Source organism: Anguilla rostrata, chromosome 19 (assembly GCF_018555375.3).
Source record: "Anguilla rostrata isolate EN2019 chromosome 19, ASM1855537v3, whole genome shotgun sequence".
Taxonomy (NCBI): Eukaryota; Metazoa; Chordata; class Actinopteri; order Anguilliformes; family Anguillidae; genus Anguilla; species Anguilla rostrata.
This window is the reverse complement of record NC_057951.1, coordinates 11,428,074-11,442,181: the sequence shown is the minus strand read 5'-3', so window position 1 is coordinate 11,442,181 and position 14,108 is coordinate 11,428,074. Positions and strand designations below refer to the sequence as shown.

The window sequence follows — 14,108 nt, the reverse complement described above, 5'->3', positions numbered from 1 at the left end:
GGTGGGTGGTTGGGGTTGGAGAGGACTTCAGTGGCACGCCAGTCTCCTCAACAGAGGCGTTGATTAATGCACAGCATTCTGGGAGATTCCTGGGAAGTTGACATCATAGTTTTGTGGGACAGAGTACCTCATGACTCTCCTCATTTGTATTTGCATAATATTTTGTTTGGATGGTCGCCCACTCCCTCATCAAACCATCTCCACAATCCTTTCTTTGTCCTCCGCCAGTGACCTTTTCCTAAATACCCAGACCCCTGATTCATTCAGGCCCAAAATGCCACTGTGCCTTAGACCCACGGCGTGACCCGCCTCACGCAAACTTGGCGAACGAGACGCGTCTCTGAAAGGGGACGCTGGGATACCAACACCGTCCCCAATGGGGGCCATCGCTTTGAATGGCTCCGTTTAGCACGTTAGCTAATTTGTTCGCGGCTTGTTTCCACGCGCTAATTTTGATTGCTGTAGTTTTGTCAGATTAGCATCGCGCTACACTGTGGGGATAGAGCTCCATTTGACATGATTGCAGTTGATGTCATGGGAAATTGCCAAACTATTATTGCCAAATATTTATTAACTTATCCCAGCACCAAAGAGAAGCCAGAAATGGTGTTGATTTATGATTACATGTCATGCTTCTCTTTCTGAAAAGCCAATGTCGCTTCTGTAAACGCTTCTGGTGTGTCCTGCAGCTGTAACCATGGTGATCTGTCTTTCCCGCCCCTGACAGGGATTGAGAACCTGTACGACAGGGCGCTGTACATCCGCAAGATCCTCCTGACTGCCCCCCGATCCGTCCTCATTGTGATGCGCTACCTCTTCGCCTTCCTCAACCAGTAAGCCCCGCCCCACGCTGGACACGCTCCAATCACGTGCTGCTGCGTAACGCGTGGAGGAGTGGATTGGTTGGTCTTGGGGGTGGGGGGGAGGGAGCTTGGGTTGAATGAGGGTGAATGGTAATTATCTCTGAAAAGCTGGAACAGCCATGTCACTGAGGAGGAGGTCTTCTGGGGAGCCAGCCTTGTATTTCTTACAGAAAATTAATATTCCTTTGTATGACCGGAGGGGCGGGGGAAGCGGAGAAAATAACATTAAATGGATAATGAGATTGCAGACTGTTGTACACCCATTTAATTCACCCCCTACTGAAAGCCTGTTACTGTTTATTTACCCTTTTTATATCATGAAGTGGGAAGCATAACTGTATCGTCACATAAACAGATGTCAGACCATGAAACAGGCCTGATAATTTATAATCGGCAGTGCGTGGAAGGATCGCTGAGCTAATCCAGCTAAGTAATGCTGCAGGACTGCATGATTCAATTAAACAACTGCGCAAATAAAGAGCTGCATTTGGAAAGGCAAGACTTGGCCACCGGTCTCACACTCACACACACTCATAGCCCCTCCTGAACGAGTTGTCTTTATTTTGGCTGTGTCAGCGTTTCAGGCCTAGTCGTCCCCATACCCAGTCTTTCCCCTCCTCCCCCCACAGCCTGTCCCAGTACAGCGATGAGAACATGATGGACCCCTACAACCTGGCCATCTGCTTCGGGCCCACCCTCATGCCCACGCCCGACATCCAGGACCAGGTGTCCTGTCAGGCGCACGTCAACGAGATCGTCAAAACCATCATCGTCCACCACGAGACCATCTTCCCCGACGCCAAGGAGCTGGACGGGCCCGTCTACGAGAAGTGCATGGCCGGGGGAGACTACTGGTGAGCGCCGCGGCGACGCCTCCGCCCGCCGTTAGCCTAGCGCCCGAGCTAGCGCGAGGTGGAGACGGGTCTGGACAGGCTCATTCCCCCCCCAGGCCTGAGGGAGATCAGTGGAGCTGTCTCTCTCGGCAGGTTAAAGGGAAGTTCAGCCGTGCGTGACTCATGCTCGCTCCTTTGGAGTGAACTACAGTTCCCAGCCCAGAGTCGTTAAGCGGAGACGTTCCTAATGCCTCAGGTATGCGCGGTAAAGTAGCGTGTGGTTCCCCGCTGACCCAGGTGCTAAGTGCCCCAGGCGTACGCACCGGAGGTAATTATCTTTAAAAGAAAAACATGATGGGTTGATCTGCCGTAAAATATGACATGGTAGCGCATTCCTTCGGTTGGCGGTTAAGACGTTTCAAGCCAGACCAGCCGCAACCGCCTTCACCTGTTATTTCTGCTCCGCCGCGGCCACAGGTAGCGTTAGGCTCTCGCTAGCCAGGTCTCTCCCACTGTGACACGGGCAGGTGGGGGGGCGGAGTCGGCACCGCGGGGAGGGAAAATCCGCTCTCTGTAATTACATCAGCCGACGCACGGGAAGCAGCGGCGGTGGCAACGCGAGCCGTTCCTCTGTTCAGTAAACAGAATGACCTAACGCTTCCACAGAGAGCGCGTTAGCCTGAGGTCTTGGCACTGCAGCCGTATCTGTCTTACTGTGACATCATCGCTGAACACCCCTCTTCATCTATCAAGCTCTGTCACACTCATTTTTTTGGGAAGATTTTGTTTGAGATGTTCTGTTAATCACACGTGTGTTCAGTGACACGTATGCGTTGATAATACCGCCATCTAATGCTGCCATCTACAGCCGAAACAGTGTGCGTTAAGCAGACCAGTTGTATCGGAATGCCGTGTAGTCTTGCAAAATTGAGCTTGGTGAATTATTGCTCCTTTGGTGGATATTCGGGATGCAGGTTATTAGGCAATCAGAATTTCCATTTAAGACTCCGTTTGAAACCGCCATTTTAAGTCCTCCCTGGTTGCTCCTTACAGCGGTAATGATGCAGTCAGTGTCAGTGTCAGCAGTTCTGTCTCTCTCTCTCTCTCCGTCCCTCACAGTGACAGCCCCTACAGTGAGCACGGGGCCCTGGAGGAGGTGGACCAGGACGGGGGGACGGAGACCCACACCAGCGAGGACGGTGGGTACCGCGTCGCTCTCTATCCAGGGCGCTCCCCTTCCTCCCTGGATAATCCTGCTTTTCAGTCCGATTAAGCAAATGACCGTAGAGGAGCATTCAAATACTAATTCCCCTCCATCTCCCCTCGGTGCTCCTGAGGAAGACCGCTATAGAAACGGTTTGGGCTCCACTGAGCTTCTGTGGTGAGAGGGGCATTGTGGGTGCAGGGTCACTCATTCAAATGGCGCCCCAAAAAAAAAGTGTGGAAAATTTGTTCTTCGCTAAATCGTAGAACGCCAGCTTTTAGACAAACCACGGTGATAAAGATGGCATAGATTGGGTTCAGCTTGTCTCATCGATGTCGTGGATCTCGTTTTGAACCAGGACAGTTATGTAATCCATTCGGCCAACTGGGCGCATTTTACACACTACCTCAGTATATCGTTGGAAAGGTCAGTCTTTTTATACTGACCAGAATGCACTTATATGTACACATCAAGAAAATAGCGGTCATATCTTCAGGTTAATTTTCCCTGGAAAGTACTATTGTTGGGAGACAGCTCAGTCTAGCACCAAAACAGAAGGAGCATTTCCTTTCCCTCCCTCTGACGGAGAAGTTTGTTGGAAGTAGGTGATGTCAGTGATGTCAGAACTTTCCTGTGGCTATGCAGACGCTCTCTGAGACAGTGGGCAGCGGAGTGTGTAAGTGAGGTCCGCGTCCAAAACGGTGACTCACCCCATTACTGCAATGCGAGGGTCGGATCGGCCGCCCTGCCTAGAAGTTGTCATCTTCACCGATTATGCGTGGAGCGTGGTATAATATTTTAGTTCTGAGACCATAGGCAGCAAATGATGCCTCCTTTGGACATCTCCACCCTTCCTCCGCCCCCCCCCCCCCCCCCCCACCCCAAAAAAAAAACTGACAAGTGAGCTCTTCCAGACAGCATGCATGTTTCCATAGCAATGATGACCAAAGAAATCCTACATTCTGCAGATTTCAGCCCAAGCAAAAGTTGGTTGAGCTTTACCCATTGCATTGCCCACTGCAGTATTTACCCAGCAGAGACACCTGGTGACCTCCTGATTGAGTACTGTATGTAGCTCATTATTTCTGTGAATGACGCAGATGGCAGTTCTGCAGACAAATTAATTACAAGGCAAGACAGCACTAATGAACTTGTCTAAATGCTAATTTAGAATGTGTCCTTTGCTGGGTCGCTGTCTTTCTTGACTCACTCAGCGACCTATTACTCACACAGCAATCTTCCTTGAGTCACGCAGACCTGTTTCCAGGGAAGTGGGAGAAATTGAGTAAGGACAAAGGCTCTCGGGTCCACGTTTGGATCACGGCTAAACAAGCTAAACACAAGTTTGTTTTTGTTTTTTTGTTACTTTTACTAAAATTCCTGTGCTCCTGGGGCGTGGCCCTTGGCCGGTTTCTCTTCGGTCCCCTGCTGTTCGTCTGAACCCCTAAAAAAGAGTCCGGCTGTGTGAGGGAGCCTCGGGCCTCGCTGATATTTCCACTCGGGGGACGCCGGGCATGCCGGCCTTTTCCAGTGTGAATGTGCAGAATAAGCAGGTCCGCGTGCTGGGCTCATTACTGGCGCAGGGGGCTCTATTAGCCTGCCTCTCAGCTGCTGAGCGCGCTCAGTGAGGGCCAGGGCTCCTGCTGCTGCTACGGGGCTCCGTCTCAGAGACAGGCCCGGGGAGAGTACGCCGCTGCCTTCTTGGCACTGATAACGGAAGGAGCCGGAATCCGGACAGGCCCAGTGCCTCTTATCTAGCGCTTCATCTCATTAGCTATCGGATATGTGTCTGAAACAGTGTTGTGCATGACGGCGTACGACACAGAGGAGACATCTAGTCTTTTTTATTTTTTTTTTTAACCAGCTGTTTTCTAAACGCTGTCAGTGCACTGACATTCAAAGGGGTCAAAGGTGAAGTGGCTGGTGTATTGATTAAACAGTAATTGCGGAACTGTGGATCAGCAGTTTCATCCGAAGCCCTGGTAGGCCCATAGTGGAATGAGCACGCTTGGGGCAGTTTTTTTTATCATCTGTTACTCTGAGTAGCACATTATTTCCCAGGAGACCTTGCCCTGTTCATCCTTCCTGCATGTCCTGTTGTCAGGTGCACAGTTGCAGTTAATTGAAGGCAGAAGGAACTAATGCATTATGGGAAGCCGTGGCTGATTAAACTCACCTTCCCCAGGCAGACTGAAGCCAGCTGGGTCCCAGCACTGGAGAGCCCCTGCCGTAGTCTGTTGATGACAAAACCGAGGCTGGAACCTTAAACAATAGGGCCCAGCCTGTGCTCATGGTCAGTGCCTGCCCAGAATGAGCCACTAGGAAGCCCTGTTCTTACCCAATAAGAAACTGCCATGACTAGGATTTGTCCTGAGTGTTAATGTTTAAGCCCTGAACACAGTAATTAGCGTATCTGTAGTATGGCAAATGTAGGCCGTCGTGTTGACTTGTGTGCCATCAGCATTGTTGAAAAGGCGTGTTGGTTTAGAAAGGCTGAATCGTGGCCTGCTGCGTCTGGTTGAGTATCCACTACCACACACACACACCCCAGCCCCCCGTCATTCCCAGTTGGAGAGACAGCTGAAGATGTGCGTTCTCTCCGGGGAACAACGTCCTCTTCATGTTCACTTCCTGTGGAAAGAACATCCCTCGGCATCGCCCCCCCACCCCCCCGGCACGTCGTTCCTCTCGTGTGTTCTGGCGATGGCTTCGCTCTGTTCCCCGCTCCGGAGGCGTCCCGTCGTGCGGGGGTGTGGAGAACAGCACATGCCCAGGGATTCCCTGTCCCCCTTAATGGACTGCGGGGGGAGGAGGGGGCGGAGCTATTCTTAGCCCTGCGTCTGCCGAGTCTCCCGATTGGCCGAAAGCGGTTATGTCACAGATATAAGGTCCCCTGACTGTTCTCTTGTCATAAAGGGATCAGTGTTTGGTTTTAAGACTTTTGAGAAACGGAGAATCCACTCTGCAGTGCATCAGGGCGATGTGCAGCAGGTTTTGATCAGAAAATGGCTGCCATACTGCCACATGTATAGACAGAGCGGTGTTCTCTTGATTGCTTTGGCCTAGCCAGGCCGGTCTGAGAAACAGCAGTCCTGAGGAGATCAAGTTCTGGCTTAGTGACTCAACTGAGGCCTGGATGATTTTCAAACCAAATTAATTCAAGACCATGGACCAAGACCATGATAAACAGTGGGTCCAGTCCACAGCTGTGGCAAACTCATTACCACAAGACATGCTAAAAGTGGCTTGTGTACATTTTCAGTCAGTGAGTTACTGCATAACAAATACTTCACCATAGAAAAGGTCCTCGGATTTGTAGAAAACAAACCCCATTGTAGTCAGTATGTGTCTTCCAATAGGACGTTTTTGATGTCCCTGTTTGATGGCGTGTGGTTTTGTCGTTTCTCTTTTTGTCCGTTCGCGGTTCGTCCTGGACGCTGTGCTCCCGGGAACGCCTTGCAGAGGGCGAGCCCATCGAGGCCATCGCCAAGTTCGACTACGCCGGCCGGTCCGCCCGCGAGCTGTCCTTCAAGAAGGGCGCGTCGCTGCTCCTGTACCAGCGGGCGTCGGACGACTGGTGGGAGGGGCGGCACAACGGCATCGACGGCCTGGTGCCGCACCAGTACATCGTCGTGCAGGACATGTGAGTACGCCGCTCCTCCACGCACCGCGTGCGCGGGTCACGCCTGCCCACGCCATTAAGGAGAACGGTCGCGACAGTACCCAAAAAAAACTAATGAATAGACATGGCTTCTCTCCAGCCTTTTTTTTTTCCTCCTCACGAACGAAAAAAAAAAAGAAAGGCTGACGAATCCTGTTTTGGACAGGCGGCGGTGTGATGTCACAGGAAGTTCAGCGGCGGGCTGCAGTTGGGTTAATGGGTCTTTTGTCCTCCTCCCCCCGGGCCTCTCGTCTGAGCGAGGTCTTGGCGGCGGGTTCTTGGCAGGGCGAAGCGCGGAGGAGCTCGAGCGCGCCGCGTCCTCCCGGCCTCCGGATTATTCTCCGGGGTCTCCCCCTCTCCCCCGCTCCCCCCGTCTCTAAGCTCTGAGCCGCGCAGAGCTTACCTTGGCAACCATCACGGCTTAATTGATTCAATCTGGATACTCGTTAAAGAAGGACATTTAAGTGTACGATTAGCGGATTGAAACAAATCAGACTCTCAAACAAACTCTTCGATGCGGCAGAGCCATTTTAAGCAGTAGCACTGGTGATGGTACAGCATAAATCATTCACCGTATGATCCCCCCCAATCCTTTTCCTTAAGGTAGTGGAACAGAGAAGGGGGTTTATAGTGTATTGAGAGCTCACGTCTTGGGGAAAGTGAGAACTAGTCTTTAGTATTGTGCAAAAGTGATGGAGAGAAACAGTTAAGAATGGGAGAATTATACTTGTGATTCCAGGGTATGGATTTAAGTGGATAGGTTCAGTCACGTAAAAGATGTTTGTGGGAAATTGTCTATAAATTGGTCGGTTGGTTGTCGGTTGGTCGGTTGGTCAGTTTGGTTTATGTAGCTCTGATAGCGGACACCTGACAGCACCAGCTGTGTGTAGCACCAGATCATTTAGCGACGGGAGCGATGAGACAGTCTGTGGCACGCTGACCGGACAGACTGTGAAATTAAAGTGTCAATCACCGGTCACCGCCCCCGTCGAGGCTGTGGGGAAGGGCGCGGCGTGGGAGAGGAGAGCTGGGTTTGTGACCGTGAGCCAGACGGGCGCTGTGGGTAAACGAAGCGGGGGATGAGGGTGGATGGATTGTGAGGGAAGGTTGATTGACGGTTTTGAGCGGCGGTTTTGATTGACTGTGCGCTTCGCTGCGTTCGCGCTGCAGGGACGACACGTTCTCGGACTCCCTGAGTCAGAAGGCGGACAGCGAGGCCAGCAGCGGGCCGCACGCGGAGGATAAGAGCTCGGGGAAGGACATGTGCTCCCCCACCGAAAGACTGCCGGACGCCTACGTCAGCAGGTGAGTGAGAGAGACACTCTAACAGCCTACGGTACAGCCCACTCACACAAATCCCCCAGATACCTCTAAACTACAACTCACCCCCACCAATCCCCCAGATACCTCTAAACTACAACTCACCCCCACCAATCCCCCAGATACCTCTAAACTACAACTCACCCCCACCAATCCCCCAGATACCTCTAAACTACAACTCACCCCACCAATCCCCAGATACCCTAAACTACAACTCACCCCCACAAATCCCCCAGATACCTCTAAACAACAACTTACCCCACCAATCCCCAGATACCTCTAAACTACAATTCACCCCACCAAATCCCCAGATACCTCTAAACTACAACTCACCCCCCAATCCCCAGATACCTCTAAACTATAGCCTGCTCCCTACCAATACTCCCTGTTCCCCTGTTGTACATCCACCCCCCACTCCCAAAAATACAGCCCAAGACCAACTGCATCTACAGCACATTGCACAATCCCAATTTATCCTGCTGTATGAACATTACTCCGTTATCTGTGACTGGGGAAGCAAAGGAGGTTTTAACAGATGTGACAGCATGCAAGTATTTCCCTATCTCCCCACACACACACACACACACACACACACCCCCCCGCACCCCTCGGACTGCAGCGCTCTGCAGACATTAGCTAATGAGAAGAGGCGTGACGGCCAGCTGAGGAGAAGCTGCAGGTCTGCCCTCTCTCCCTCTCTCTCTCCCTCTCTCTCAGCCCATCGCCCGCGTCCCCGTTTCACCCTTCCCCTCCGCGCCCCACGCCCGCGTCCTCTTACACTCCCGAAACAACGCCAGTAACAGAAGGGATGGGGAGGGACGGGGAGGGGAGGGGAGGGAGCGCGTCTCGTCTGGAACGTGGGGACACGGCGGCCTTCGGTTTGGAAGGAATCTGTTGTGCCAGACACCCTCTGTCCCGTCTGAGGAGCACAGCACTGTTGTGGGCTGAAGACTGGCATTATCCCAACACTTAAAGAAGTACACAGAACATGAGCAGCTTTCAGAGAGGAGCCCGCTTTCCTAACTTTGCGCTGCACCTGTTTGCCCCATTCCACTCACTCCAGCTCGCTAGTGTCTCTTGAATTATGTAACTTTTTTAGGTTAGTTGCCTTGATTGCCGGAAGACAGGAAACAGGACATTTTCAACACGACAACAGTTGTCATATATTATTTATCCTTTCTTATTTTCAGTGATGAATGAAGTTGAATGAGATGAATGACTCTCACGGGTGCTTTCTAATGCTCCCTCACTTTGAACGCTGGCCTCTGTGAGTGATCTCCCCCTGCTGGCCACTTAAGGAACTGTAGCTTGTTTACCGTCTCATTCGTCCTTGGCTGTATCCGGATCCTCAGTGGCCAGCCCTTGTTCAGTCATAACACCAGGAGAGATAGCACTAAGGGCCCCGCTCCCTCTCCCCCATCTGCATTACTGACGCTTTTCACCACGTCATTTAGGACCAGACCTCTCATTTAACGCAATGCCTAAGCCCTCGTGCCTTGAAGCAGTGACCCCGCAGAAAAGATAACCAATCAGCTTTACTCACTGGAAGTGAGACAGGATGGAAAAAGGGCACTCGACCGAATGCAAGATGGTGGGTCATATTATAAAGAGTTTGCAACACCTCAGGGGTTGTAGACAGTGATGGTAGTGATTTAAGATGAGTTGCCTTGAAATCGTAGTTCTGACGCAGCCTGCAGCTGGCAGCTGAGCGTAACACGTAGTGTGTTGCTGCTGCTTGTGTTCTGGCTGAAAGTTACAGCAGTGTGCGGGGGGGGTGGGGGGGGGGGGGGGGGGGGGGCAGACAGCGCTGTAACCGAGGCGGCTCGGGTCTCTCAGCGCCCCAGTTCCTGGAACACGGGCCGCCGGTGTTCCGCTGAGCCGCGGCACGGCGCGCTGACGCGGGAGGCCAGGGACGCGCCATCGCCGAATCCCGTCCGTTTCCCCCCGTCTCCCGGGGCGACCGCGGGCGCTCGTAATCTCACAGCGCTGCGCCGTGCGGCGCTCCGTGGCGGTAAGGGTTCCGTAAAGACTTGGCGCCGGCTTTGTGCGGTAGAAGTGTGGAGTGAGGGGGGGGTGTAAGCACAGAGGAGACTGCTGCCGTAGCAGTTTGAGTACGAGTGAGAGGAATGGCTGGAGGCCAGCACTGTTCACACACAGGGAGGGGAAACCGGGGTACAGAGAGGAGGCACAGGGGGAGGTGCAGGGGAGGACAGAGGAGGTGCAGGGGAGTGTAGAGGAGGTGTACGAGGGGGGTGTAGAAGGCGTGTTCACAGGCCCCTCTCGGTTGTAAAACTCTTGGAATCCTCTTAGCACTCACAGGGTGGACAAAACAATAAACCGGTGTCTAGTGTGCTGCTCCATTTCCCCCCAAACATCCCAGACCTTTGAGGCTCCATTAGGTCTGAAGCATCCGGCCGTTCGGTTTGAGCACAGAAAACGCTTCAGACTCCCAAACGGCCCTGGTGTCTGAGATCATCAGCCCCTCTGGCTGAGTCTAGTGGCCCTGGCCCAGGTGGACCATGCGCCTGTTCAGTCCTCTGACCCTCTCTCTCTCCCTCTCTCCCCTTCTCTCCTCTCCCCCACTCCCTCTCTCCCCTTTGCTTCTCTCCCTCTCCCTCTCGCTCAGCAGGCACAGGAAGAGGGCGGAGCCCCCCTCGCGCCGCCCCCCCGGTCGCCCCGGCGACGGTCACTGCATGCCCCACTCCTCCTCCTCGCACGGCGGCAGCCCCCTGGAGGGCTCGCTGGGGGCGGGACACTTCAGCCCGCGGGACCTGCTGCGGGGGCGGAGCCACGCCCACCTGGACAGCCCCGAGAGGCGGCGGCGGGCGGGGCACGGCAGCCTCACCAACATCAGCCGCCACGAGTCGCTCCGGAAGACGGAGAGCCCGCCCCTGCGCCGCTCCACCTCCTCCGGCCAGTACAGCGGCTTCGCCCCGCCCCACGCCAAGACCCTGGACCCCGAGACCATCGCACAGGTCAGTCAGCCAGCCAGCCCGCCGGGGTCAGAGGTCGACTCCCCTTCAGTTCAGTCACATCGCGTAATGTTCAGGCTGTGAGTTGAAACGTTCCCTCCCCGCTGCTCCTGCAGGACATCGAGGAGACGATGAACAGCGCCCTGAACGAGCTGAGGGAGCTGGAGCGCCAGGGCTCGGCCAATCACGCGCCGGACGTGGTGCTGGACACGCTGGAGCAGGTGAAGAACACGCCCTCGCCGGCCGGCTCCTCCGAATCCCTCAGCCCCCTGCACGGCTACGCCCTGCGGGCCCCCGACCCCCACCACCCACACCCTCACCCCCACCCCCACCCCCATCCGCATCGTCGCGGCAACGGAGCCGGCCCCTCCTCCTCCTCTGCTGAGGCCCTCAGCACCTTCAAGCCCACGCTGGCCCCCCGCATGGGGGTGCAGCTCAAGCCCCCCGCCCTCCGGCCCAAGCCCCTGGTCCTGCCCAAAACCGGCCCTGCCCAGCCGCCCCCACCCCCACCCCACGGGCCCCTGGACAAATCCTGCACAATGTGAACCCTGGAACAGCAGCCCACCACTCAAGCAGCAAGCGCCGACTGGATGGGACTTGAGCAGAGAAACCTATTATAACGTATATCAAACAATAAGCAAGCTTGAGAATCCACAGCTTGCAATTTGGGGAGATAAAAAAATGAATATTGATGTTATTAACGATGTGTGTTTTTTGTGAGATGGTTGAGTATTCATTCAGTGTCTAGAAGCTTAATTGTCTCCTGCAATTGGCACATGTATTAGCAAAAACCTCAGAGAAGGATTATATTAAATTTCTATTATAGACATCTATGAAAACATATAGGGAGAGGTACTGATGATAAATTAATTCACCACAATCAGTAAGTAGATAATGAAGATTCATTAGGTTGAAAGCAAACATTTCCTGTTTATGTATAACAAATCACAAAGGCTTCCTTTAAAGGTTAAGAGTAACTTAGATTGCAGTAAGTAGAGGATGGTGTTGACTAAAGAATGCTAAGACAAGGCAGTATCGGTTTATTCTCAGTGTTAGTTTACACTTTACAAAGGGATCTTGGGAAATGTAGTCTCTGGGTTTTTTGTCTATCAGTTTAGCTGAAGTGGAACTGGAATCCTTCCTTCTGTGTGATTTATAGTTATGCTTAGAAGTCCTTTGGCCTTGTTGCCACATAAAGATATAAGATAAGCTTGTTCTTACTGAGAGGCTGATAATGTCTTGTCTGCTCTAAAAAGCTGCTATTTAGAAGTGCAGAGGCCACAGGGGGTGTTAGACAGAGGGAAATAGACTTGGCAGCAGTGAGATTTCTGGTATTTTTGGGGTTTATTTTGAGTTATTCATTTTGTTCATTTCAGTTGATGTAAGAAGAATGAGATGATGCCTCACTTATTTCTGATTAACAAATGTTCCACTAGCATGCACAATACAATGTTTGCGTTAAATCAGATTTGTGAGGAAGGAGAAAAGAAATTTTAACTTTGTTGTTCAAAATTGGAATCGACACCTTTCATGTTACACGAGGCTTCAGTTGTCTCCAAATGCTTTATTTAACGTAGCTTTAACGTGCTCTAAGATTAACAGACTAGGTCTAACAACCTCTGTGGATGAGCAGGGAGGGGGTGTAACCACTAAAGGAAAAAAAAACTACATGGAGCAATTAACTGTAAAGTCTGTATGCACCAGAAATGTAACCTCTCATAGTGTACTGTGTGTGTGATTGGACTGCCTGGATGGAGAAATGCTTTGTCGTTAGCGCACCACAGTGGAACGTCAGTGCCAGTCCTGACTTTGCATCCCCCAGCTAGGTTACCGTGCCACAGCAAGTGCTTGGCTCCTCCCTCCGGCGTGATCCTGCTGGAGAGCTTCGCTGAGAACCTGGTGTAAACGTTTGTGTGGGTCGCTGATGTAAGGCTTTAGCCGCCTGGAAAATCTTCAGCGGGTGCTGCTTCAGCAAAGGCGTAAAACTGGTAGCCGTGGACTATGACTGTTATTGCCCATCTGCTCACCCCCCTCCCCCTCCCCCTCCCCAATGTGGGGGACCGGGCCACGGCTGTGGATTCTCCAGGAAGAGCCAAAATGGACTCCGCTGAATGATTCATGTGCGCCGGTTACCGGGCGCACATCAGAGAGCGGAGCACGTGTGGTGAAAGAGGCGGCTCACGTTGTTGGTGAAGATGATGTAATGGTGTGTTTGTCTGTTCCCTGTGCCGTGGCTAAAAGCTTCAGCTTGGGGGGGGGGGGGGGGGGAGAGAGAACCAAAGCATGGGGAATTGCCCCAGGCGTCTCTCCTGTGGGAAGGGGGGGTGGGTGGGGGGATGACAGAAACATCCAGACTCAAGAAATGGACTCAAGTTCACACTTAATGAAAATGTAAATTTTTCTGTATAACACAGAGTCAGGAGTGGCCGATGTTCCCTCCTTGTCTAAATATCATCTTGTACATAAGAATTAACAACTCCCTTTCTGGCTTACTGAACCTTGTTTTTTTTAGATTTTTATATAAATATATATATATAATTTTTTTAAATATAATTTTGATTTTGTTAAGGGTATTTTCTACAGATATACTTGCATTGAGAATGGAGGAGAAAGTTATGATGGACAGAGCTCCAGGAGTTGTACATCCCGCTCGTGGGTCTGTTGATGTCCTTAGCAGTAGTGCCCTGTCTGCTAACTGTTATGTTCTTGTCTCCCTGTACATCCATAGCGTGTACATGTGATAAGTGCCTTTGAAAATAATTTTAGAGGAACTTGAAACTTGTTCTGCACTGTTGCGTTCTCATTCCTAAAAACCCTGCGTCATCCACACGTTCCGCAGGAATCTGAATTGAGCGACAGTGGCGCCGTTCTGCAGACCTTAAACAAATGTATAGTAAACAAGAATACTTGCTAACCCACCATGACATTGCACTTTTATGTATATGACTGTATATTTGGCATGTAGCATTATAGCTGGTTTCTGTACACTTTACAGGTGGCTCCTTACAATGTTTGGTTCTAATAAAGGCAGTAGTTGTCTGTCACGAGCGTCTGTTGCGTTTGTCCTTTGTTTTGAGAAAACAGGTAATATGTGATGAAAGACATGCTTTTTGGGCGGTCTGGAATGTTCCACGATGATGTCAGCATGCTGATATTTTGGTATTCTCCCAACTATAACCTCACCCTCACCCTTCACCTCAACAGTTTGTATAAAACAACCGGTATTCTAATTCTGTCTTATGGATTTTACCCTCG

General features: G+C 52.0%; 1 protein-coding gene across 1 annotated transcript in view; it reads left to right on the top strand.

Annotated features, from left to right (window-relative positions):
• Positions 1 to 13,897, top strand: part of LOC135245922 (SLIT-ROBO Rho GTPase-activating protein 1-like) — a 64,864-nt gene extending 50,967 nt beyond the window's left edge. Inside the window, 9 exon segments of the mRNA XM_064319312.1 lie at positions 728 to 833; positions 1,493 to 1,717; positions 2,816 to 2,895; positions 6,363 to 6,543; positions 7,732 to 7,866; positions 10,508 to 10,856; positions 10,970 to 11,125; positions 11,127 to 11,229; positions 11,232 to 13,897. Coding sequence (XP_064175382.1) covers positions 728 to 833; positions 1,493 to 1,717; positions 2,816 to 2,895; positions 6,363 to 6,543; positions 7,732 to 7,866; positions 10,508 to 10,856; positions 10,970 to 11,125; positions 11,127 to 11,229; positions 11,232 to 11,398 — 1,502 coding nt within the window. The 3' untranslated portion in view covers positions 11,399 to 13,897.
• Positions 13,898 to 14,108: the final 211 nt, after the last annotated feature.